Source organism: Pholcus phalangioides, unplaced genomic scaffold (genome assembly GCF_987345545.1).
Source record: "Pholcus phalangioides strain wild (caught in Gottingen) unplaced genomic scaffold, Ppha-v1.0 ptg000015l_1, whole genome shotgun sequence".
Taxonomy (NCBI): Eukaryota; Metazoa; Arthropoda; class Arachnida; order Araneae; family Pholcidae; genus Pholcus; species Pholcus phalangioides.
Genome location: NW_028301608.1, coordinates 103524523 through 103552277, shown reverse-complemented (window position 1 = coordinate 103552277; position 27755 = coordinate 103524523). Strand labels below are relative to the sequence as shown.

At 35.8% G+C, this 27755-nt stretch overlaps 2 protein-coding genes across 4 annotated transcripts in view; one reads left to right on the top strand and one right to left on the bottom strand.

Moving 5' to 3' along the window:
- Positions 1 to 2429: 2429 nt before the first annotated feature.
- Uch-L5 (ubiquitin carboxy-terminal hydrolase L5) lies at positions 2430 to 20361 on the top strand. The gene is made up of 11 exons (XM_089244974.1): positions 2430 to 2619; positions 4878 to 4941; positions 5587 to 5692; positions 11730 to 11855; positions 12372 to 12433; positions 14711 to 14841; positions 15301 to 15367; positions 15694 to 15793; positions 16513 to 16602; positions 18502 to 18600; positions 20287 to 20361. Exons 1-11 carry the CDS (start codon positions 2544 to 2546, stop codon positions 20332 to 20334), a joined length of 969 nt encoding a protein of 322 aa, XP_089101100.1. The 5' UTR covers positions 2430 to 2543; the 3' UTR covers positions 20335 to 20361.
- Positions 20362 to 21747: 1386 nt separating this feature from the next.
- The window catches only part of LOC149077233 (breast cancer anti-estrogen resistance protein 3 homolog), an 81858-nt gene continuing 75850 nt past the window's right edge, over positions 21748 to 27755 (bottom strand). For all 3 annotated transcript variants that reach the window (XM_089244970.1, XM_089244969.1, XM_089244971.1), the window contains one exon: positions 21748 to 26202. In XM_089244970.1, the coding sequence (XP_089101096.1) occupies positions 25895 to 26202 (308 nt within the window). In that variant the 3' untranslated portion in view covers positions 21748 to 25894. The remainder of the gene's footprint in view (positions 26203 to 27755) is intronic.

Here is a 27755-nt window from a genome sequence, read left to right as displayed (position 1 = left end):
ATATATTACCGTAATTTCTTGCATATAATTTGTAGATTTTAAATCAAACATGTGCTTGCTCTCTCTCTCTCGCGTATATTTCTGCGGTGCTCTAATGCAGTGGCTCTCAAACTTTCCCATCCGCGGCTCTCCAGAAAAGAATCATTTCAAATGAGTACACGTGTGGCCCCGTTTCTCTCATTGACATATGGGAGAAGCTACCGTGGGCCCCAAAATTAGCTGCTTTTTGCATTTTAGGCAGAGGTTACACCCCCCCTTCCTTCTCCAATGTATAGTGTTGAAACACTGGCGTACACACGAGGACCCGAACTTATGAGGAACAGGCCCTGCGAGCTCACATAAAAACACCAACTTTTCACTTCGCTTGCTTTCAAACATTACAGCAGTTCTCAAACGTGTTGTGAATATAACTGGGGCCAATACGTTCCAAGGTTGGTCATTAAAGAGTACAACGGCTACTCTACCACTGGCAATGATGGTCAAATGTCGGAGGCTTTAAACTTTAAAGACGGACACATTCCGCTTCACATGTCAGAGAGATATCGAAGTCGTCCCGGAATATGGGTGTCCGGAAAAATGTCTGAGACTGGTCATAAAGAACGACCAGGACCTTTCAGTCACCCAAACCAAGAGCCACTTTCCTCCCCGACCTTCCAACCCATCTGGTCACACATTGGTCAAAGAACGCCGACAGTCACAACATGCATTTGCGTATTGGAGTGTTCTGGAAGCAAATACTTGCCAAAGAACATTCAGCCAGGCCGAAGCCAGCTGAAAGTAAGGTAAGCAGCTCATGCCAACTGGTGCTTAGTAGTAGCAGTGAGGGAGACAGAAATTCGAAGCAAATATTTACGAATGGCTATTGAAGTAAGCCACTGGATGAAACCAGGCCGACTCATCATCCACCATAAATACACAAGTTCGTCAGTATTACTACAGATAATAGCTATTGCCCTGCCATTTCTCTAAACGATTAGACGTCACATTGAACAGAAAACTGATTTTTCTTTTAATCCTCGATGAGTCCGCTATGGATTTCCTAGGAGCAGGAATGTGTCTCTGGTGTCGGCAAAGTGAGGAGGAAATTTCATTTTTTAACCTCATTTTTTAACAGAAGGTGGGTGGGAGGGGGGGGGTAAAATACATTTGTACCCCAGCTAACCAAACATTTAGTTGCAACCCTGAAAACGCCGCCTACCACCTTTACTATCGCGATTCGACCGCACATTATATGACCAAAAAAGGTTGTCCAGCATTCCGAAAACTAACCATACTAACGATTTTTTGGCTAAATCAAAATTTGCCTTTTTGAAATTATTAAATTCGTCATTGCCGTTGTTTTTCATTATAGTGTTTTCAAAGTTCGGTCTGAAATATTCTAATTAAATCTTTATAAAACCCCCATTCTTTCCTTCTCGACTTCTGTCTAAAAGCCTGAAGCGAAAAATGTGAAATAAATTGCCCCCCCCCTCCTCCTCCTCCACAAAGATATCTCGATCAAATAGATTGAAATTAAAACATTAATGCATAATTATACAACGATTTTGAATTTCGCGCGAAAAATATCTTCAATAATTGAATCGGAGTCAGTGCTGTCCTCTGTAGTCGCGTTATTACAGTCTGCCGCTAGATGGTACAATATGTAACGCATCTAATCAAACCACGACGTACAATTGAGCAGCTTTGATTTTAATTACAAAAACATTCGATAAAAAAAAATATGGGCAAAATATAAGAATCGATAAAGTGTCGTTTCTTTTTTAGTATTTCAGTCTGACTCTGGAATGATATAGTGCAGTGATTCCCAACGTGGGCGATAGAATGTTCCCGGGGTGGGGGGCGGTAGAAGCTACTCATGGAGGAAAGAATAACGTTATTCTTTCCTCCATGGAAGCTACTGATATAATATAGGATCCTATTGCGTTCGGGGGTGATGGGACAAAAAAAGGTTGGGAAACTATTAGGGCCGTATTCACCGACATGGTTTAAACCTGTAGTTTTAATTTTTGGATAAGAGATCAACATAGATTGGTTAGAACCTTGAATTTAACCAATCCGTGTCGATATCTTATCAAAAAATTGTGACTATAACTTAAACCATGTCGGTGAATACCGCCCTAAGTGCCTTTTTCTTTTTTGCTTCTCCATGTAATGAAAATTCCCCAAAAAAATATTTTAAGAAATTAATAAATGAACATTTGGATGTATAATATTCTCACACACAGTAAATTTTACCTTTTTTACAATAAAAATATTGAAATTGAGAAAAATATTTTACTCCCCTATTTTTCAAAAATGATTTGAAATTAAATCTGGATGATTGGGCTAAATCACCATTTGATCAGCCATTTTTTTAGAGTGATTATTGTCAGCGCCACCTAGGAAAAGCTTCTGTATTTTGGGTTTTTTTTTTTAAAATGTGTTAGTTCAAGCGTGCTCCTTACTACGGAACCCTTGTTTACATTGTCTGGGACAGCTTGTTACATAAATCCTTAAACATTTGTTCTACTCATTTAGATTTTAACAATTAAAAAGACCTATAGATGGCGAACAACGCTGGCGAATGGTGTTTGATCGAGAGCGACCCCGGTGTCTTCACTGAACTCATAAAAGGATTTGGTATGCCTGTCATTTATTCACAATAACGTTTAAATAACCACCATTTATCATGCCCAACTGCTTTCCAATATTGCTTGCGACCGCCCTGTTTAATTGATAATTTATCTATCTTTGGGTTGGTATTCACCGACAGGATTTAAACAATAGTCGAAATTTTCGTATAGCATCCCGACCCGGATTGGTTAAATTAAGATTTTTAACCAATCCCTGTCGATCTCCTATCCGAAAATTGACTACTGTTTAACTCTGCGGTCGATGCCGCCACAGTGGCAAATACCAAACATGACCCCCGCTCTGTCCCTTGTGGGATATAAGCGGGATACCTTGCGGCTGGGCCATGCTGGAAAAAAAAAAGAAAAAGCTCCGCCACCAAGACCACGGGCCGAATGCCGGCCGGCATTGCGCCACCGGACCTCCGCCACGCAAAGGACCACAAACTATAACACCAAACATGGCCCCTGCTCTGAAGCAGATTACCTATTGGCTGGGCCATGCTGGAAAAACTCTCTTGATGTCCAAACCTGGGAGGAATCCCCGGCCTGCCTGGGCCCCTATCGCCTCCGACTTGTAGCAATCACACCCCTCCGGAAACCCCCGCCAAGGAGCATGGGCGGATTGCCCGCCTGCACCTCGCCGTCGAGCAAGAGACCAACAAAAACATCCAGAGCCATCCGTCTTCATCACCGTACTCTGTCTCCAACCATCAGCCGGATGACTGATCTGTGACACCAACTCTAATCTTGTTCTTCCTCTGTTGGAAGGTGACAGTGGTGCCATTCGCAAGTCGTCTTAGAAATCGGTGCCACCGTCCTGGTGACACGATGTCATTCATGATGACCTGGCGAGCGGCATGGCAAACGAGGTTAGCAGTGATGGTAACTTGTGAGAAAAAATTGACCAAAAGGCAGCACATTTTTTCACGAGCAATATCTCCAGAAAAGCTAAATTTGCTCCGACTAGCTGGTACTCCCATCAGAGAAATTCGCTGATTACAAAGGGTTAAACCAAGGATTCTTGACCTATGGGTCACCAAAGCCTCAGAGGTGCGTCGTATTAATTCACTTACAGTCAGTAGCTCTTCAGCTATGAATCACGATTCATACTTGATTCACAGGGGCTTCTGAGATGGGTTGTGCAAATCCCCTTACAGCCAAGGATTCTTGAGCCATGGGTCAAGACTCAAAAGTCAATTTGTACGGGCTTTCAAAGTGAGTAATTTAAATCCACTAACGGCCAGGATCTCTTGAGCTTGGAGTCCTGACCAAAGCTTTATTTGCAGGGGCTTCCAAGATTGATCGGGTTACTTATAAATATGTCACATCTCGAACTTGATTTGCAGGGCTCCCAGGGTTGTACAAATCCACATACAGCCAGGGGTTCTTGAGCTATATATGGGTCATGATCCAATCCAAACTTGATTCGAACTCACGTGAGATACTAATGCAGCGTCCTGATTGGACTCTTGCAGAATAATGCTACCCGATTGGTCTATTCGAATTTTCTTAGAATTCCTGCAAATGAATTTAACCGCTATGAAGGGGAAACATGATATGGCGCCATATACATATCCATAGTGATAACACACAACTCTGGCAACAAAAATGCAGTAGGCTCTTGCTAATCTGGCGCATCTGAAATGGTTGATTGCATAGTACATACATATCTAAGAAAACCCTATGAAGGGGAAACAAATCAAAAATTCTGAAAAAAAGAAACGAAGATGAAGAAGAGGAATAAAAAGTTCACAAGTTGGACTCAAACCAGCTCACTCTGCTCAGTGCCATCTTAACGCATGGGCCCACCCAAAAAATTTCCAAAAAAATCGAACTTTTATAGATTTTGTAAAGAATATTCATGGCAAACAGGCAGGGCTCAACTTGAACGATAGGCTACTTTAAATGCTCGCCAGAACTGGGTAAATGTCTGATAGGGTGAAATCTAAGAAATAAAATTGATTTGAATTTTCAAAATGGTTATGGGAGGAAGTTTTTTGAGGGGGGAGGGGTTGTCCACCCTTTCCCCATCAGCAAACATTGCCACTACAGAGTGGCTTGGCCCCAAGGTTGTCGTGCATGCTCAGTATACAATTAGTATAATCTGGTTATTGACTGATTCTCATAAAAGGTGCTCATTTACGGTCAAACCATCGCATGTTTTCATTATTCTTTATGAAAATATTTTTATGAAACTATGAGAAAATATAAACTATTGTATCATATCAAATAAATATTAACAAGAATATTTTTTATTTTTTGCAGGTGTTCGTGGTGTCCAAGTCGAAGAAATTTATAGTTTGAACCCTGAAAATTTCGAAAGAATTAAGTAAATATATAATTTTTTAGAAAAAAAGATTTCTCCATAAAGAAAGAATTAAAACGTATTAATAAACGTATTAACTTGCTGCACCAGTTCTTGGCCTACAAGTAGTAGGCAACTTGCATATTTGGCCCACAAACTAAAAAGATTGTAGAGTTACGTAATCATGTCAATAAGGACCTATGGCACATTGAATACCTGAAATTTCTAAAAAGAACACATAAAAATTTAAATTTTGGATTCACACAGTATACTTTCACTCATTAACGATCCAGGTTCTTTTTCAACCAGCGTGCCATAGATCTACTTTATTGTAGATCGTAGTTTCCCAAATTTTTTGTTCCATTGCCCCCTTCTTCAGACATTTTTTTCCTCATCGCCCCCCCCTCCCCCAACTCAAGTGAACCCATAGGATCCTATGTTATACCCGTAGCTTTTGATTAACCCGCTGAACCATTCCATCGCTCACTTTGGGAAACACTGTTCTAGATCTTCAGGACAATGATGGGCAACATTGGGCACATTACTTATTGCGATTGCAAAATTACAAAAAAAAACCCCAATTGATTATTGAGTTACATTTATTACGATGTAAGTATTCAAAAATAATGCAGATATGATATTTATTGTATGATCTTTACTATATTTCAGACCAGTTCATGGATTGATCTTTTTGTTTAAGTGGTTTCCGGGTGATGAGCCATGTGGGCCCATAGTTCAAGACAGCAGGCTCGACGAGATTTTTTTTGCCAAACAGGTACAACAGAGTTTTTTTCGACCTAAAACCCAATTTTGTTAAACGTTAACTAAACCATTGTTCATGCAAATATTGTTTGTTTAAACAATGGTTGCTCCACATCATAGGATCATGTGGAGTAACCCTTTCACTGTGGATGCCAATTAGCCTGCAGTTAAAATGGTATTCAATTCAAACTTAACTTCCATGTAAAAAAGAGGATCATTTTTATATGGAATTAGAATCCCCTGGTTTCAAAATTACGTATATTGCTATATCAAAATTAATAAGAAATTTAAAATCAAAAATTTTATTTCACTGTGACCTGCAGCCGTTTACCAAACCTGAAGTGGCCCATGAAAGCCACTTAGTGGCTTGTGGCCATTATCATATTCCTTAAGTTGTCTGTGGCAAATTTTCAAGTGGCAATCATGGTGCAGTTTCAGATCACTAAAACTGTCTGCCATTTCCAGATCACTGAAGGGACCCACTGCCATAGTCCCCACATCTTGCGGTAGGGCGCCTGGCTTTTTTGATTTTCCAATTTCAAGACATGAATGTGAGCCATTCTTCCTTTTAACAAAGTCTCTGTAGGCAGCAGATAGCTCTTCAACATGATACTTACATAATATGGAAATTATAAACAATATTTAACATCTTTACTTCAAAATATGGAAGATAGGTGGCAGCACTACCTAGAACATGAAACATGCATAACTCTGATAACATAAATATGCTAGAGCCCCACATCTGCACGCATATGGTTCTTCCCAGTCTCTCCCCTATAGTGAATAAATAGTGCAAAAAAACATGTGGGGAACCAAGTCATGTGTTGACATTTTTGTTCTTGAGCGCTATAATTTTAATTAATTTATATACTTTTTGCTGTTGTTTTTGTGGTTTCACGTTCGTTTTTTTTTAGTTTGGAAGTATATTGTGATATACTTCGAACTAATATTGTCTTTTTTATTGCATGAACATATGATACTGGGAGTAAATTGTTCTGTTTTTATTTAAGCCTAACTTGCAATTGCAGCGCTAAGTAGTGTTTAATATACATATACTGGAATAGTTAGGGTTAAGATCGAGATGACGGACGAGTGCCCTGTGTCGCCTATTGGAAGCAAGGTCTTCAATGGTGAGTTCTACAAGCATTTGGATGAAATGACCCTCCTGTTCACAAGAGTCTGTGATGGGAAAAGAACAGACGCAGCCGAGAGAGACCGGTTTCTCGTGCTGAGGAATGAAATGATGAAGCTGTATGATGAAGTCCATGTCGTAGGAAATGAACGTTCTTTGTCGGAGGTTGCTATCACTGAGCCGCCGCCTAGTATCCATGAAACTGCTAATATTTCAGAGATTATTGAGAGAAACTTTCAGAAGTTTGAGGAACGTTTTAGTAGACTAGAGAGCATTGCCCAGATCATTCCCGGAATGCAGTCAGAGATAGGTAACTTGTCAAATGCTATGCGCTCAAACGTGAACTCATCTGGAGCAAACAACTGTGAATCATTGCCAGAGCCTGTTGCTACCGCTTCGTATGCCCAAATATTGACTGATACTTTGAGGGGAAAGGAAAATTTGTCAAATAACAACACGTTTCTGGCAGTCCACCCTCGCTTGAAAGTGGATGATATTAATCAAGTACCACCTAACAGTTTACAGCGATCCAACATCGCAACTGGGACTGATCGGCATAATGAATTCAGAGTGGGAATGTCTATGACGTCGCAGGTGCGTGTAGTGCAGACAGTTCGCAGACGTCGGTTGCTGGTGAACAGATTTGCTCCAGAGATATCTATCTCGGACGTACGTCGCATACTGCAGGACACGCAACTCGAGTACGACTGTGACTGTGTTAAGCTGAATACAAGAAACTCAAACTAATGCATCTTTTGTACTAACCACTGTCGATAGTAATTGGGATTCATTGAGTGATCCATTCCACTGGCCATCTGGTATACACATCAGAGAGTTTTTGTAATTCCCAGATATCTTCTGGAGGATCCGGCTGGAGATTGTACTATAACGGAAGCATTGCCCGGTCAGAGGGACACCTCTAATCAACAATGACTGTACGGACAAGAGTCATCGTCAATTTCTTCAACAAATGAACACGCATCCGATTCTGAATCAAGAGTTACAGGTTATTAACCCCAGAAGTATTGTGAATAAAATTGACGATTTGCATTGCTGCATTCAGTCATACGATGTCGACATTCTGTGCATAGCAGAGACTTGGTTACATCAGTCAGTTTCGTCTTCCTTGATATGTCTACCAGTATACGATATTTTCTGATACGACAGAGAAACTACTGTGGGAGAAGGTGTATGCATTATTATTCGAAGCAGCCTGAAACCTAAGCTGGTGAACGTGCATAATGGAAATCAAGATGTTGAGATAATATCGGTGGATATAAAAAGTGGAAATAGGAAGTGCAGGCTTATTACGGCGTACGTTCCGCCAAATAAAGCATGTAATTTAGATCATTGGTGTGAGTTTTGGAGAGAACTAAGGCATTACTGCTCTGCGTGCTTTCCGGGGATTTTGGTCGGGGACTTCACCATGCGGGGAATCGATTGGATAAACGGGAGATTCTCATCTGAATTGGAGTCACAGTTCATGTCAATATCAGCAGAACTAGGCCTTGTTCAGTTGGTTGATTTTCCCACAAAAGGGGAAAACTTTTTAGATGTTCTGTTTGCTACCAATCCTTCGGTGGTCTACGACGTATATGCACTTCCACCCTTCTGCAACAGCGATAATCCATCGCACTTGCCGATACACTTCTCATTGCATATTACAACAGGATTAGATTGCCGATCAACACTAAACTATCACAATGCAGATTATCCACGATTATCAACTATTGTAAAAGATCTGCAGAACCAAGTACTGGCTGGAACTATCTCAGCTGCGGATGCTTTGCCAGCTCTATTTCTGCGGTCTCGTGAACATGTTCCCCGTCAAATGAGATTTAGAAAAAAAGATAAGGTTTTACGAATGCTAAACAATAGGAAATTGCATGCTTGGCGTCAATATAGATGAATACCTAGTCAAACCACTAAAGAACAATATAAGGTCATGGCTAGGAACTATGCAAATTACGTCCAAGGAAAAGAGAGTTTACATCTCCTCAACCTCTGTAAAAATCATGATCGGAACTTTTTCCACAGAGATGTCTGCAGTAGACTTTGTGTATCCTGGGACATACCAACGCTAACTGTGAATGGCACCACGATAACGGAAGATTATGAGAAAGCAAACGTTTTTGCGGACATATTTTCTGGTTCATATAATTTCAGTTGTTCCGGTTACGACCATCGTTATCAAGGCCTTATGAATGATCATCCCTTCTTTCGTGACATGTTCAGCACTCAGACGATAAAAGCCATTATTGCTTCTCTTCCTGGTCGATCATCTCCGGGTCGTGACGGAATACCCAGTTGTTTCTACAAACGTCTTTCAGACCCGATATCTTTTCTGCTTAGCTCCATCTTCACATCCTTCTATGACTACGGGTCTATCCCATGCTCTTGGAAATCTGCAGTTATTAGTCCAATTTATAAGAATAAAGGCTCCAGGGCAGATCCGAATAATTATCGCCCGATATCGTTAACCGATATATCCTGCAAAATTTTCGAGAGATGCATTGTCAATCAGTTACTTCCATTTGACGACGAGGTGGGCTTAATCCCCTCAGTTCAGTTTGGCTTCATTCCTGGCCGCTCCTTACCAGTGCAGCAGTTGATTTGTCATGATATAAAATGGGAGAGTGCTATAGACTCTGGACAAGAGATTGATGTAATTTACGTCGATTTCCAAAAGGCATTTGATAAAGTAGACAGATTGCTACTACTGAGGAAGGCTTGCATGGGGGTTCCAGATAAAGTTGTGAGGATAATTCAAGAACTGCTGTCAGACAGAGTTCATCAGGTTCGCGTAGCCAGCGTGATGTCTAGAGAATGTCACGTGCCAAGCGGAGTTGTCCAGGGATCGGTGTTAGGCCTGATCTTATTTACTTTGTACACTTACGATATTACTCAGGCTTTGTCACCCATCTCTCTATTGCAATTCGCTGATGACATGAAGTTATTCTCTCCAGTGGAAAACACTGGGGGCCTAAGAATTGCATGCCAACAACTTTTCCAGTGGAGTTGTCCGTATAAACTACCTATTTCATCATCAAAAAGTGGATCAATGCATTTAGGTAGACGCACCGATCCTGAATATTACCAACTAGGTAATGAAACGTTACAGCAATTGGATACATGCATGGATTTCGGCTCATTGCGATGAGCCGCATTCTGGATTTCACTGATCATTATCATGGCATAGTCTGCAAAGCTAATAGAATTTCATATATGTTACGTACGGCATACCATAAGTGTGATGCGCATACGTTGTCATATGCTTTCTGTGTGTACGTTCGCCCGACTCTGGAGTTCTGTTCGCAAGTATGGAGCCCTTACAAAATCAAGGACATACAGCTCCTCGAAAAGCCACAGAGGTCGTTTACTAAACGAATACCTGGCATGAGCGGTCTATCTTATTGCCAGAGACTTCAATTTCTGGGTTTACACTCACTGGAATGGCGTAGAATCGCTGCAGATCTGAAGATGTGGTACAAACTAGTCCACCAAATTGTTTATCTACCATCGAGAGCGCCTTTCTTTGAGATCATAGACAGGCGAGTTAACCTACGTAGGCATTGCTTCCAAATAAGAATACCAACGGCTACAAGGGATTGCTTTTTCCACGGATATAGATGCTGTGTGGCAAGAATATGGAACAGTCTTCCATCAGAACTTGTATGTGCCTCCTACGCAAGATTTGCTTCCACTATTGGGGATTTCGACCTGACTCCATATGCGAAGTGCTTCCCGTTCTGACTATTATTATTATTTTTTTCCCCTTCCAGTATAAGTGCATTTCATGCCTTCTGGGGTTATTGTAAATAAATAAATAAAATACACAAAAAAGATGATAATCGTTCTAGGCCTACCAAGCTAGAGCTCTATCCTGGTGGAGGCTGTGATGCAAACACACACAACTTATATTCCTGCATGTACAATTCATTAGAAATTCCACAGAGGAATGTGTATGAGGTGCTTGCATAGTTGAGTAGTGAAGTAGTAGGCCCCTGGGCTGGAATCTTTGGTGGTCTCCAGGGCACTTCTCACAAAGCTCTCTATAGGAAATTTATAGTGTGGAAAAACAAAAAAATGATGAGAATCGTCCCAGCCCCTTGCCTAGAGTCCTACCCTTGTGGAGGCTATGCCCATGTTCAGATCAATCGAGTCATGCACACTTCCAGATAATTTAAATGACTCATGACACATTTTCAGATAACCTAAGTGGCCTTTGACACATTTTCAAACCACCGAAGTGGCCCACACTCGCCAGAAAGTGTGAATTTTTGGTTTATACAATTAAAACTTGGTTACAAGTGTTTTGCAAGATGAGTGAAAATTTTAAACAAATTTAAACTTGATAAATAAGGCTCACAATATGTGTACAGTGTCTATTCCAAAGCCTCCTATATATGGAATGTTATATATGGAATAATGTAATGATTAAAAAGACTTTTTGAAAGAGGAACAGCACCTTTGCATGGCAATGACCAACAATTGTTTCAGGCAGATATCCTTCAGTAAGAAGAAACAAAAATTTCCACCTAAAATTTGGTGTGTCCAGTGAACAAAGATTCAATGAAATATAGATCAGCATTTCTCTACGAGGGGAAACAGAAATATAGGTGATTCACAACAATGTTTTGCTTGCTTCAATTTCCAGAAGTATCGCTTCAAAATTATGCACTGGCTGTGACATTCCTTTCATTTGGGAAATGGGTAGCTGAATTAAATTCCCATGCTTTAGGAAATTTAGAGATTATAAACTATGCCAAGGAACATGTGCAAAATCTCGGCTCATACCCCCCTTCCCTTCTGTGTACAGCAGTGCTATTGTGGTCAAAGCACACTTTTCTTTATGTCCATCGTATATATATTTTGTCAATTTTCATAAATATTCTTCATTATAGTCTCATCATTTCAGGTCATTAACAATGCTTGTGCCACGCAAGCTATCCTCAGTGTGCTTCTAAATTGCAAGCATAGTGATGTGAAGCTCGGAGAAACTCTTTCATCATTCAAGGATTTTTGTTCTACTTTTGATGCTACTGTAAGAACAATGTATATTTTTCTTTTAGTTTTTATGGTTTTTAGTATGAAGGAAAATAATCTCAATATAGTGAAACACCTATATAACAATAATGAAGGGATCGGGAGAAATGCATCCTTATAAAGGAGCTATCTGATAGTTGGAATATATTAACACTATGAAAAGTGCATTGGGACCAGAGAGTAATATTGTTATATAGGACACCCTTCTTTTACAGACAATTTTTTTTTGTTCTCCAGTGTCCGCGCAAAAAAAAAAGTGTTACTGTATATGATTTTCACAGCATTCAAACTTTCAGAAATTTTGTGTTTGTATCTTAATTTCATTATTAAATAGATTCCAATAGGCCCATATTTTTATTTTACGCCTCAAAATTTGGAAGTTAATTTTTATTCAATTATTTTAGCATCAGATGTAAAATTTCTATTTTGTTACATATTTTGTTGCATATTTTTGATTCAATTTTTATTGTTACTTGAGTTTTATTATTATAAACATGGTTCATACTTTTTGTAGATGAAAGGTTTGACATTGAGCAACTCCGACACAATACGAGAGGTTCACAACAGCTTTTCTAGGTGATGTGAATGAGATAAATTTTCCAAGATTGTCTTACCAAATAGTTTTAATACATATGCATAGAGATATGATAGTTTTGTACAATGTATTTTTCAACAAATATTTTATATTTATACAATATTTTATATCTAGGCCTACACAGTCAATGCTTGTTTTTACAGACTCAAATAATTCATTTGTAAAATCAAAAGTTTATAGATGATAAAGACATTTAGAGGAAAATGGCATAATGATCAGAACGAAAAGACTAGTTTGTAAAAGTGTGTCATTGCATGAATTTGAGGTTTGTGAAATTGAACTGCGTATATTTAATTTTCTGTAAGCATGTTTGTAATACAAATCTAGAATTTTAGACTATCTCAACCAAATTTTGTATATCAAGCCAGACACAACATAAATGATAAGCTACTTTGAAAGTTTGCGAAAGCCAGACAAAAAATGGTCAAAATTGTCCAACAAGATAAATTTTTGAATTTTTATGTTTTGAATACTTATTTACAATGATTTAAAAATTATGTATTTTTATAAATGTTTGCAATGGTTCACCACTTTAATGCACTGAGTGCAGAAAAACCTGAGCAGCCCTGTAAATTTATAGTGTATGCTTATGTTTAAGCTTCCGCTCCCCTCCCCCGCACTTCAGGACTTCCATAATGGTGGTTCTAAACTGGTTTTTCTTCTCAAGAATGGACCAGTGCATAATCCCTGATTCCCAGTGAGAGGACAATATGGTTATTAAGGCAATTTGATTCGTAAAGGGGGGGGGGGGGAAATTGGGATTTATGAAAATTAATAGTTGATAAAATAATTTCTGAATTAATGGAATTTGCATATCCGATGAAGAAATAATTCGAAACTTAACGAAAATTCAAATGTAATAAAAATATTTTCTCAGAATAAAATTCTCAAATATTGTTGTGCTCTCTATTTGACTTGGGGCCCTGTTTTGTCTAGTCGTTTAGATGCCATGACGTGAATCAAGATACCACAGTATAATTTGTTGGCTCTTGGGCTTCATGGATTTCTTTTTTTTGGCCCACACACAGTTGAAAACCCCCAGTCTCAAAAATTGAAAACACCTGCTTTCTTTAGGCCAGTTTATTAGTCTTTGGGGCTTCTTCCATGTGGATAGGAGTTATCTTTTTAAATGATAAGAATTATATGTCATGGAAAGGGGATGGGGGTATACATGGCTCACTTTTGGGGAAGGGAGGCTAATTTGAGGTTTGAGGGTGTGAGCACAAAAAAGAAAATCTCTGAGGGAATTTTGAATTTTTAACCTTCAAAAAGCATTTCCAATTCATAGAAATTTATTGAAACAGCATTAAAAAAAATTCTTTCAATATTTTAAAGTTCTTACTATATATATTGTTAATTTTTGATCATCTTGGGGGAGTAATCTGCATGGGCAACATGCCCCACCCATGTGTCTCTCTTAAACAGAGGAGGGGTATCAGGATTTTACAAGATGCTTAAGCGGGGCATGGTGAAAAAAAGGTTGGGAACCACTGGTATATACACTGAAGTGCCAAAAGTCATGGGATATCTCTTAATATTGCTGTACTTTTAATTGGGTAAAAGGAGGTCCCACACCACATTAAGAGGTATCCCATGACTTCAGTGCTGAAGTGCCAAAAGTCATGTTCCTACCTTTCCTTCAATGTAGGAACCTAATTTTTTAGCAAAAGATTTAATAGTTAATTTTTTTTACTTGGCTTATACATGAAATATACAGCAGGCCTATGTTATTAAAATATATTAACAAGGTAGAGGAAAAAGAGCAATATAATCAAATACAGGAGAAATTTAAGTTGTAATTTCATTATCCTTTTATAGATAGATAAATTAGACATATGAATGTTATCAGGCTCTACAAGTAGATACCGGATAGGAAAATAGTCGGTTAAGTGGATAAACTGTATGAAAATAAAACGTAGAAAAAGTGGTTAAGAGGATACCATTTTAGCCGATGAATATTTATTCTTAACTTGAGAAACCTTCAACCACAATTCAAATAATGCTCCCAATACCTGCGAGAGTTATAAACTAAATTTTAAAGCTTTATCATGAGAAATTATGGTATTTATTCGTTCTAGTCCTATTCTTTTTAGTTATGGAAATTTCAAAAATTGTCTGAAACGCAACAAATTGTGTCAAAAAATTTTGTGATTTTTTTTTGTCATTATTTTTTTCATAACACCAGAGATTTTGTAATTTTACTACAGTTTGATACTAAGTGAAATTAAAAAGTATATTTTTTTCTCTTGTTATTACAGACAGAATATGTTTGAATTTGATTGTCAAAAACCCAACAAAGAAGATGACGTTTTCCACTTCATTGGTTATGTGCCTATAGACAATAGATTATATGAACTCGATGGATTGAAAGAAGGGCCTATTGATCTTGGTATGTTCCATGCATTATACATAGTAGTTAAATCTTGAATGTGATTGTTTACTGATTGAATCGTTCTACATAATGCAGTTGAGACATGAAATTCATCTATGAAAAGTTATCTCTACAAAGTGCTTTGAATGTTGAGCAATTGTATTGTTAACATTATTTTAAATACATTGAGGCAGTGCCATAACTAGCCATTCTTGTGCCCTGTGCAAGAATTTGCATTTAGGCCTCCTTCCAAGTGGGCCCTGTGCAGGTGCACCTACCTAGTTATGGCACTGAATTGTGGCATGAAATGTAGATCCATAATTTTATTTAACTTTGTTTTTAAAATTTTGTAACCTTTCCCATAAAATTTTCATTAAAACTAGTATAATAAATAATAATAACAATTGTTATCTTGGATACATTTTATTTCCCAACAATAAACTGATTATAATATTATATTACACTGTCTTCATGCAGGTCGCATACCCTCAACATCTGACTGGCTTGATGTGGCTCGACCGGTTATAGAGAAAAGAATTCAAAAGTATATACTATTGTAGTGATTGTTTGTTGTCTATCTAAATGTACCTTTTAACACAATTTCCTTCATATTTCAAAATGAAAATGATATTATACAACACACTCATCACCTTGTTGGGCATGCTTGTGGTAGTTTTTGTATTTGTATAATCATCTAAGTTTGTGAGTATGTTTGTGTTATTTTCTCATATTAACAAAAAAATGCCTATATAATTGTTTAGGCCTCAACATAGGCCTATATAATTGTTTCTAGCATTTTTTGAATGAGAAAAAGAAGTTTCCCATGTGTGTCCATCCATCCTACTTTTAATCTTTTAAATTTTTTTGCAGATATAATGAAGGTGAAATTCATTTTAATTTGATGGCTATAATATCAGAAAGGAAGATGATATATCAGAGGCGACTCGAAGAGCTGCAGAACCAAATGCATGTAGGTCAAATGTATTCTAACTGTAAAATTAATTTATCTGGTGTAATTTTTTTTTAAAGTTTTTTGCAATTATTTTCTAAACAGTTAAATATCAAATTATATCACATTGATGTTACTGTACTGCATTTTCAAACATGGGTGTTAGAACTGTTTTAGACCTGTAGTTGTCAGCTTGAGTTTTATGCAGGACATTCTTATGTGTGAATTATATTGTGGGGATGTTTGACACTGCTTTACAATATACAGTGGCTTGAACTTTAAAAACCCCAACAGATACTACAATATTCCTTACGGAATCTTATGGAAAATAATTCTGTGGCTGTTTAAGCACTTACAGCACTTCCTGCTCTGGTGTCATTGTTTCAAAATATTATTGCAACAAAATTCAAACTTTTCAGTCTTATTGCACATCTAAACTGATGCTGAAATTATGTAACTCACCTGTATATTGCAAATATACCGTATATTAATTTCAATAAAATATGTAGTTGATATTTGTTGTGAAAACAAAGTTTTTCAAAAGTTCAGTTTTGTCAGTTTTTTTTTCCAGTTGTCAAAAGTTTTCAGTCTTTTGTTAAAGTCTGAACTTTAACATGCAAATGCCCCTGGCTAATTTGAGCAACTTTTCTCAAAATCAATATTAAACTGGAAGTGCTCTGTAATGCTATTTTGGCATCTTTTGAAATCTTATTCAAACATAAAAATTGTAATATTTTCAGAGTGGTATGGAAATTGACGATATTCAGCAAGAAATAGCCAAAGTGATGGAGCTGGCAGCTGAAGAGGAACAAAAGCAAAGAAGATATAAAGTAAATTAAAAACAATTATTTGCTTTTATGGCAATATTTAGCTAATAAGCAGCCTGGAAAATGATATTTTATTTTGATATCTTGAAGTTGAGGTAGCATGAAATCCTAATTAATCTCAAGATTGGCTTCTAGTGACCATTGCTATGCCTCTTGTGATCTTGACATCATCAGGATTGATTTTTCAAACCATATGAATGAATATTTATAATGTTTTATATCCTACATTAAACAACCTTAAAATTAAACCTTAACCTCTGCCATGCCATAATAACATTTTACCATATGGCTTTGTCATACTGCATTGTTTCCTTAATGTACTCTTGTGTACAGTTGAACCCCGATTTAGCAAATTGGATGAAATTAACAACTTCATTAGTTAAATTGAGGGAATTGTTAAATCGGGGTAATATATATTGATCAGGAGCATAAACACACTCAAAACGGTAAATTTTAAAAGCTACTTACTTTGATAGTTGCTGTCACAACCAATTTCTGAAACAGTTGAAGAAAAAAAAAATGCATATGCTTTTTAAAATAGTCAGAGTGCATGAAAAAATTACTTGATAGAAGTTTGTTCGATACACCCAACATTTTTATAGAATTCTGTCAAAATAGTCAGTTTTTGCCGATCGAAAAATATTTTCTCTTTAGATGACTCACCATTATTTACTTGTCAAGACAGAGCACAAACTTGAAGTCTATTTTTAATTTTACTTAGTATTAAACTGTAGTAAAATTGCTAAATCTCTGGTGTTATCAGAAAAATGACAAAAAAAAAAAAAAAAATTCAAAATTTTTTTGGCACAGTTTGTTGTGTTTCAGACAATTTTTGAAATTCCCATAACTAAAAGAATAGGACTAAAATGAATAGATACCATAATTTCCCATAATAAAGCTTTATTTTTTTTACTCACATCTAACCATGTGGACAGCATGATGTTTTATGGTACTGGTGTTACACCAATTGCTGAAATTTCCCCACATGCATTCCTGAATGGCTTTATTGTCTCCTTTAGGATAAAAAAAGAACATTCCTGTTTCCCCTTCTTTTGTCTCTAAAGAAGGGATGAAGATCGGGGAAAGTCAAAGATTCTCAGGAAGTCAAATCTTTGGATTGTGGTTTCGGGTAATGAGAAATATGAAAAAAATTGAGTAATAAAATATGAATAATAATTACAAGTAATTATATAATTGCAAGTAAATAATAATATAATAGAATAATTACAAGTAATTGAAATATGAAAAAAATATTTCAAAAAATATTCATTATATAGAGGTTTTAATTTAATAAGATCTCTATTTTTGCCAGAATTTGAGAAAAAAAATGAGTTACATCAAGGAGTTCATTGAATCCGAGTTTGTTGAATCGGGGTCAGACTGTACCTTTAGATATATTTAGACATATTTTTTTCCTATGTATATTGTAGATTAAGTTAACATCCAATTTTTTTAGTGCTGATTATATGCAGCTGTCTCAAAATTTTCTTCTGACACTTTGGAATAGACAGAAATGTTTCTCAAATTAATTTGTGAGCAGTTTTTTTAAACTTTCATAAATGGCCTATAGATGCGAGTACAAAAATCAATTTTTTTTTTGACAAAAATGTAACAGCAAAATAAAAAAATCTGTGAAAACAGATTTGTAATAATCAAAATAGGCACCTTTATATGTAATACATCTCTCTCATTGAGATACCATTGTATTTATGCAAGTTTTATAGAAGTCTGTGACTCCTCAGTGACATTTTTGATTTGCAAAAACCTAAATAAAATGTGCCAATGTTTTATTTTTAAAGCAATTTTTATATCCGTTTAAAACAGATTCTGTTTTAGAATGCTAGAAAATGCTGGAATATCTCTCCTCTATGATTTTTATTTAAATGGCTTCTCATTCTTTAGCTGGAAAATGTTAGAAGAAAGCATAATTATCTTCCTTTAATCATGGAAATACTGAAAATATTAGCGGAAGAAGGAAAACTAGTTCCTTTAATTGAAAAGGTATGTTTGATATTTTATAGGACAATAAATAAGCACTATACATAGTGAATGAGAACACATTATGTCTGTTAAACAACCATGAATAATTATCTGAGATGCTTATGCATTTGTGAAATTTTGACAATTCTCCTTCATTTAACATTATTCTTGTAAGGAAATATAAATTTAACATTTTGAGGTACCATATATTTATGCTTATTCACCGTGCTCTCATGTTTTTAATACAACATTCAAATATTAATTAATTAAATAACATTTGAATTGTTAACGATTAGTTCTGTTAAAATAACAAGAATTTCTAACAAATATTGGTTTGTAAAATATAAGAAAATAGTGATTACACATGAAAGTTAAATTTCATCTTAGAAATGTGCGGCAGATATGCAAATGGCACATTAATGTTGAAAAAATGTTGTGTTTTCTTTCTGAGTGTGCTGCTTATGCCCATGCTGCAGATAGGCCTACATTATATATGCTCAACCCTTGGCCCGTGGGCCAAATGTGGCCCATGGAGTCATCTGATGTGGCCGTTAACCTTAAATCTAATTTTGTTAAAATGAACTGAATCATTGTTCATACAGGTATTGATGAGTACTACGTAATTGTGCATGCACCACCAGTAATTATTTGCCTCTTCTTCATTTTTGCCAAGACATAAACAGTGTCATTTTCTTAGTAAAAAATGCATACACATACCTTTGGGTTCACATACAGTGCACTCTGCTTTATGTGATCACATCGGGACTTAGGGTTTCTGATAACAATAATAAATTGATAACTATATGAGAATAAAACAACCCAGAAACCAATATGATTATTATAAATCCCATCAAAAGAAAAAAAAATTCTGAATTGGAAGGAGAGTAAATCCATCACAAATATGATGGATGTCAAGTTCAAGCTGGATGGATGTCCAGCCTCATCAAGTTCTTTGAAGAGAAATAAAAGTGCATCTTTTATCTTAATTGCGCCTTTGTTAAAGAGGAAATTTATGCAGAATGCTTAAAAAAGGGAGAAGCCTGGCAGTTGTTGTGTATGGCTCAAGTTTTGCACTATATATTCTTTCAGTGTGTTGTCATCAGATTTTTGAAATGACTGTGAATAGATGTAATAGTGAAACCAGCATATATTTGTTCAATGTTGCTAATCTGCCTTAACATTATGCATTTTTTTAAATGAAAAGACCTGTTCATGGGGAAAAGGAAAGGTCAAGCTGCTTGCATTCCCCATGAGTGTAATGTTTGCTCATGGGTCCAAAAACATCCGTTTTCACTTGAAGTTAGGAGCTTAGTTACTATTAGCTTTTCAGGATATTTCTAGTGACGTGTAGGCTTTTAACTTCTGATAATAGTGTGATTCTGGTTACATTTCTGGCATTTTAAAATAATAATTTATCATCTGAATACTATATCTTGATAACTCAAGAATTTGTGATTTTTAGTTAAGTACAAAAATGACACATCAGACATGTACTAGGCAATCTGTAACATAAATCTAAGTGAAGTTATTCTTGTTTATTTCCGTGTAATATAATATTAAATATACACTTCATTTTAATGTTTAAACAAGTTTTTCTCTAAACATATAAAACAGAGTTATCTAGTTGTAGTATTGACAGGATAACATGCCTTTGAATTTATGAGAATAAACTGATGAATACCTTATGCTAATTTTTTATTTTTTTAGGCAAAACTGGAAGTTAATGAAAGAAAGAATTTGAAAGAAAAGGTGTAGCAAATAAAATAAAACTTGTTCACTTTATCTTCGCTCTTTCTATTATCATAAGACTACTTGTTTTGTTCTTGCTTAAAGAGAATTTAATCCCCCTAATGCAGCAAAACTTGAACTATTGGACGTAGTTGGGGCTAAGCTTGTTTTTTGTTTTTTTAAAAATATTTATTACATTTTAAATAAAAAAATTTAATTAATCAAATAATTATGAATGCAAAGTCGCCTCATCATTTATGCCAGGTGTTTTTTCATCCTTTGACACAGTGTGGGCCACATTCAACATTTTGATGAAGCCTGCAGGTTACACAAGCTTTACTATACACATTATGAAAGATGTCATTGAGATACGTGGTCCAATGGCCAGTAATCCATTAATAATGATCATCAAGTAGATTATACCTTTCCTATTTTATACAATAGCAAGACCATTTCCCTCTTCAATTTTCCTTTGAAAATTCTTACAAAAAATTTATGAATACAGAAGAAAAATGTTAGCAATTGTACTTACGAGGTTGGTCATACTCTCATAAAAGAGGTGAAATAATTTGTAAGTTTATTTATGACACTGTATCACCTCCTGCATGCCAGAAGCATGAATGTGCAAATTTATCTCTCTTTTTTTATCAGCTGGTTGGATAGCTTATTTTGCTATCTAAGTTTTACCTGAAGCAAATGTGAATGTGTATCCTTATTGAAACCCATGTGAAAATTTTTTTAGGGAGATAACTTCCACATAGAGTAACATGGGTAGAGTAAACATTCAAACGTCATTTCTCACATTCTTTTATTTCCAAGCACATTGCACATTCATGCTTCTGGCATGAAGAAGACGATATCAAAAGGCTACATCATATCAGAATAGAGTAAATCTTGGGCAGGTAAAAAGTCTAATTACAAGTTTTGTTGCATTATCTAATCTAAACTAATTGCCATAGATAATTTAATCATCCTTCATTTTGCAGCATTTTAAAACATTAGTTCCAATGAGATGCATTATTCTTGCTTCTCAACTGCATGTTGTGGCTGCAATGCAGAAATGTTGCATACTTCCTGCAGCAATACAAATATATAAGTACAGTCAAACCTCGTTAGTGCGTCACCCGGTTAACACGTCACTCCGCTTAACGGGTCACTTTTTGGAAGCCTCAATTGTCCTGAGGCTGAAATTGACACATCTATGGCTTACTTCGTTTAACGAGTCACTCCGCTTACTAAGTCATATTTTTGCTCTCCCAAGAGTGACTTATTAACGAGGTTTGACTGTATAGCCAAACTCTGTTTGGCTATACTTATATATTTATACTTCCTGACTACTCATGTTCCGAACTTTGCCACGAAGACCCCTGGCCTAAGTCACCTGAAGCATGATAATCGCAAATTTTGTGTATGCATTCTCGGGAATAAACAGAAACATAATTAATTTCTAAACAATTTATTTGTAAGACAAAGAAAACCATGACATTTCATTCATAAATGCTTGATGACAAATAAATGCACACTATTTTCACGACAGCAAGTGACTAGATATCTAATGTTATACAATTTCCAATATTGTATGTGTGCATTGCAGCTTTGTTGAGAGAAGAGTTTGAATTTAAATTTAATGATGAAAAGCAATCACAGCATCCCATCCATGCTAATTAGAATCAAGACTAATTAGCCCTTTAAGTGGCAATTAGAAATCACTATACCCCCCTCTTAAAACGTCATCTTTTTTTTATTGAGTAGATTTTCTTCTGATTTTCAGTAGGTGCAAACTATGGGGAAAAGTTTTCCATTGAGAAATCATTTTTGCATAATAGCTGGCCTTATCAATGCTGAAATAAGAGGCTTTTATGGAGACGAGATAACTCGTCATTGCCCCTTAAAGGGTTAAAGAATGTAGCTGACTGTTTATAGCCGACACCCGGAATTGATTTTTTTCTCAATGTCTGTCATCGAGAGATAAGTGTATCAACCATTTAACAATTTAACCAACGGCCAGCAATGAATTAAATTGTCAGTGGTGTCATGCAATGACGAGCCCTTTAGCCAGAACTACATCGGGAGTACACAACCTTCGACCAGCGGGCCGTCGCCAAGGGTACCATCCGGTCCACGAAAAGTTTTCCGGTAGAAAAGTATCAATTCGCCCACAATTAACACATATCCGTAGGCTGACTATATTTCCTTCAAGAAAATACTGGATATATCCCCAATTATCGAAATAAATTATCAAAGGAAAGCAATGCTGAAAATTACAGAAAACTAAATTGTTAAAGTTGCCCATTTACGCCACAAAAAAAATGTCAAAGGCACGTAAAATTAAGTCAGCAATTACATTCAAAAAATTGTCAACGACAAGCAAAGTTGCCAATTACAGTAACAAAAACAAGCAAAATAACCAATTACACTCAAAAACTGTCAAAGGAAAGTTATTAATAACAATAAAAAAAGATGTCAAAGGGGCACGTGTAAAATTTCAAGTTACAAAGCAAAAAATTTTTAAATACAAGCAAAATCGCCAATTACACTGAAAAACAGTGAGAGGCAAGAAAAGTTGCCAATGACCGTCAAAAAAATTGTCAAAGGCAAATAATGTTGCCAACTATCACTAAAATTTCTGGAAAATCGTCAATGACGTGAAATAGAAGGCAAGTTATGAAGAATTACTGCAAGTCGCATTCGGTAAAGCATTCACCAAAAAAAGTTTGACAAATATGTCAGATGAATGTATTTATGTTGATATAATTGATTTTGATAGTCATAATTTATTATCACAATATAATTTATAAGTCGTGAAAATAATTTTAATTCTTGATTTCAAAAATTCTCTCTCTAGTGACCCTTGTTGAAAATATGAGAAAAAAAAAGGATAAATTTTTTGAGGATCCAAAAGGTCATGCTCCACCCCTGCTATACATTGATTTTCTAGTAAATTTATAGAGGGGAAAAAGGTTGATCCCTGAGTCTCTGAGCTTTTCAATGTATGGCCATTTTTTTCGTGGAACGTTTTTCAAAAACCAGTAGGATTAAAAAAAATGATGAATTTAAGTAACTCATTATGAGATACTTTCCATATTTACCAGTATCTGTGAAAAGTATCTCATGGTACTTTTCACAGATTATCAGGCCCAACAAACAAGTGCGTGGGCCCGGGCCTCAAACAATTTTTGGGGTATCTCATTTCAAATTTGAGGTGGAAGGTAAAAAAAAAAAAAAAGAGACCCTAAATTACAGAATGTAAAGAAATGTCGAAAGACTTTTTGATAAAAGGGATAATTTCACAATTATTCTAAAAATTACAAAAAAAAAAAAAAATTAAAATTATCGAAATAAAAAATATTATGGAATTACTGAGGGAAATAATTTCAGAATTACCGAAGCAAATTAAACTATTTCTAGATGAGTAATTATAAAATTAGTACTCTTGAAGGGAGATAATTTCAGAGCAAAAAAAAAGAAATTAATTTTCGGAATTACTAAAAGGAATTTCCAAATAGCTGAAAGAAATTATTTCATCATTGATGAGAGAGAAATCTGATTATTAATGAAAAATAATTCGAGTTAATTAAAAATTTAATTATTTGAAAGACAAAATATGAGAATTATAATGAAAATTCCTGAAATGAATAAAAAGACCTGTTCGTGTGTGTGTCCCCCCCCCCACAAAAGTTGGGCTGACAGGAGGTCCTGGGTCCCCCGAGACAATTTTTATCTTTTTTTCACATTCGCTATGTAGGGGCGAGTGAAAAATCTGGATAGTCTTCCGCAAAAGATCCCAGCCTATAGGCCCTTCATTAGGATGTAGAGGACATGGCCCTGCTTGTCTCTTGACCGGTCGGCCCTAAGTTGAGAATGCTGTATAATAACATTGCACATTCAAGTCCCCTACTTAAATTACATTTAGTGCTTTGTGATTCTTGACGTCATCTTACAATTTCGAATTAAGCAATGTGAATTGATGGCCAGCGGGCTTTACGTAAAGTTTCAATTTGGCCCGTAATTTCTGAAAGGTTGGAAAACCCCTTCTTTAGCCTATGACCGCTCTCAGCCATCCCTTGGAAGAGAAATTGCATAAAAATATTGTAGACAGTGCCGTCGTAACGCAATTGTCCCTTCCCCTTCCCAGAGGGGCCTCAAGTGCAGAAAAGGGATTGACCTCGTGAAAATGAGATGCATTTAAATTTTTCGATAGTTACATGTCAAGCCAGGTAAGGGGGAAAGAAGGAGACCAGGATGCTCTTAAGACGGCCTACGTAAAAAGTCCGTCCCTGCGTATGTTTGTAATATACCACTCTTTGTGTTGTCCATCAGTAAAACAAAATATGCTTGCAAAGCTGCCAGTCTAACAAGCGGATGATGCTGTGATGAGGGATAATGATTCAAGTTATTACTTTTTTTGATTATCAAATATGGAAATTCAACTAATCAATTAATACTTAATTTGATTTCCGGAAAATATATTATTATTCATGAGGAACCAACATACATCTTCTCTCTCTCAAGAGTCATTATTATATTCCAATAAGGACTCCGTAAAGAACTGCAAGGCCCAGGAATATTTTCTCTACATATAATTATGTTAACTGAGTAGGGTCCCAGTAGTGACCGATTTGCTGTTGAAGTTTTAGAGCACAATATTGATAATTTTTAAAGAAGGAACTTTTTTATGTAATGTTTTCCAATATATAGATATTATCTAACAAAATATTACATAATATAAACAAATAATGTACAGGTTTGAAATAAACAAAATATACAACTATATACAAAAAAATTGATCACAGGCTCAAAATATGTATGGGGTGTCCCATAAATTCGTAAACGGTTTAAAAATTCATAAAAAGTGAAAGAGGTTTGATATATTTCACGCGGTTTGCAAAAGAAGTTATTCCCACGAGAGGTTTTTTTTTTGGTATAGGAAAACGATTTAGTTCGAATTTTAGTCGATAGGAGGCCAGGGAAACCAGTCCGGTAGTAGTGATTGAACTTGAGCATTTTATCAATCTCTTCCGTGTCCGAAATGTTCATAAAGCTTCAGGCGATTCGCGGCTGACGTAGAATCACTTCACCAATAGTTATTTATACACCAATATCAACATCCCAATGAAAACCTTATGTAAGCGCAATCAACAGGAAAATTCAGAAATGAGCTCTTAATCGACACCCTTTATTTTATTGGACTCTGATTTGCTTATTTTCCTGCCATTTGCTTCCGTAAAGCGCAATCTATTAACGGAAATTCGAACGAATTTTTTCTGCATAAGAAAAAAAATCCCTTCCTGAGAATAAATTTCTCGCAAACCGCATTCAAATATACCAAATTTTTATGAATTTTATAACTATTTATGGATTTATGGGACATCCTGTACATTACAAAATTACAGAACATCTGTAACTCATATACATAAATGCATAATGACACACACGTACACCAAATAAATGCATTGTGCTGAAATGATTTAAAAATTGAGTATTAAAGTAGTTTACCATGCAGTATTTATCTGCGTTAAAATATTGCATTATATCTTGAAATTATTTAAGGACTTGAAGTGAATTTAATTGAATATCTGATGGCTGATTAAGCAACTGATGGTTCGCATCTCTCAGACATTACATTAAGTACTTGAAGAAATTTCGAATATCTCTCCTTGGCAGCGACATGGGAACCTTTCATGCCCCATAAAAAGCGGAGATGAAACTCCGTCCGAAACATGTCCATCATGAGATCATCATACTTGGCATTCTCGAGTACGATTTCGCTATTCCTTCTGTATGTCTGCCATTGCTGATTTATAGTCCGGCCTATTTCTAAATGCGTTAGAAGTAGCTGCAATCCATAATCTGCGGCCGTTGCTTCCCAGGGTAGGCCCAACTTGAGGACTTTACCTGAAATAAAGATAACAGTAAATGCCTATGTAAAGTTACCGTCTCTTTTTATGAATGCATTTTTATTTTGTGATTTGAAATTTACAACAAAATTCTCTTCAACAAAATTTAAGTGGTAGTTTAAGTGGTCTCATATCTTTTAAGATGGTGAGAAACTATGCTCTAGTTGCAGTCTTTAACCCTTTTTTAGTCGGGAGCACTGCCTGTACTCATCATCAAAAGAAGAGCACCCTTACGGTAATTTTGATATACAAATGCATGAAATCCAGATGATTTCAGTCCTTGAATACAATTTATTGAAAATGTTTAATCGAACGCGCGCGCGGGATTAACTGCTCGCGAGATCGAAATTATACACGAGTTATACACGAGAAAATTATGTGTGCTCCAGGGAGCATTGTGGTGCTCTCGAGCGACAGGCTGAAGATGTCTGCTCTAGTAGAAATATTATTAAAAGCACTATTTAACCATTGATTCAAAATTTTCCCGCATATTTGTATGTGCTACCCTATGCTAATATATAAAGTTTTATACGCATCTTTAATACTTAATTTTTCTCAAATTATCAAAGAAATGCATTAAAAACAGCATGCACGCATGATAAAATAGCATGACATAATGTAATTGATTAAAAATCGATTCGAAATGAAGGGAAACTGTTCAGTTCATGAAATAAAGCAAAAGATAGACATTTCATTGACTCAATTTTATTTAAAATTAAATTTTAAATATAAATTTTCTTACATTTTAAACGTTTTTAATTTAAGATTTACCATTCGTTTCTAAAAATTAGAACACAAACGATTGTTATTATTATTTTTTTCTGATGTCAATTACATAAATGGAATATTCCCCCCAATAATTTAAATAAAACAGCCGTAAACTGAAAACTATTATTTTTTGGATATTACAGTAAAACCTCTCTTTTGCGATCATCGGCTGGACAGAAAAATTCGTCCGTGAAAGAGGGGTAACCATTAAGGGGCTTGAAATGCACCCTTTTTATTATACGAGAATTTTATTAAGTGGGTTTTACTGTATTATTGTTTATTTTATTCCACCCTCAAAACAAAATTTCTATAATCTACAATCTATCGTTTTTCAACTAGGGTTACGGTTCCAGCAAAGGCATTTTACTTGCGGTTGGTTACAAATGTTTTCTGAACCAGGGATAGTCAAATCCCAGGTGCCAGGTGACAATGGCGACTAAACAATTAACAATTGGTGCCTAATGTTTTCTCTCTTATAACTAATTGAAGTCTTAGGACAGTACAAAATCATCGGAAATTATGTCAGTTAATATTATTAAGCCGAACACACTATTTTGGACAAATTTTGTCGATAAAGAAAAAGTGCCTGTTTGCCTATGAAATTTTGCCTAAATTTTTTTTCTGATTTGTCAAGTCCTGATCTAAACCAGTGGTTTCTCAACCTTTCATGCTTCAAGTACTCCTTAGAAATGCGTAGGAGGTTTACGGACCCACTGGCAAAGCATTCGCACCCCCTGGAAAAGCGTACGTACCCCTACCCAAATGCTCCGAAGACAGGCAAAC

What these genes read in the sequence shown, in the direction of transcription:
- Uch-L5 (XM_089244974.1), top strand. Translation starts at nt 2,544, where the DNA reads ATGGCGAACAACGCTGGCGAATGGTGTTTGATCGAGAGCGACCCCGGT. An exon ending in GTTCTACTTTTGATGCTACT is followed by an intron (nt 11,856 to 12,371) that starts GTAAGAACAATG and finishes TACTTTTTGTAG; the next exon opens with ATGAAAGGTTTGACATTGAG. An exon ending in AGAAGGGCCTATTGATCTTG is followed by an intron (nt 14,842 to 15,300) that starts GTATGTTCCATG and finishes GTCTTCATGCAG; the next exon opens with GTCGCATACCCTCAACATCT.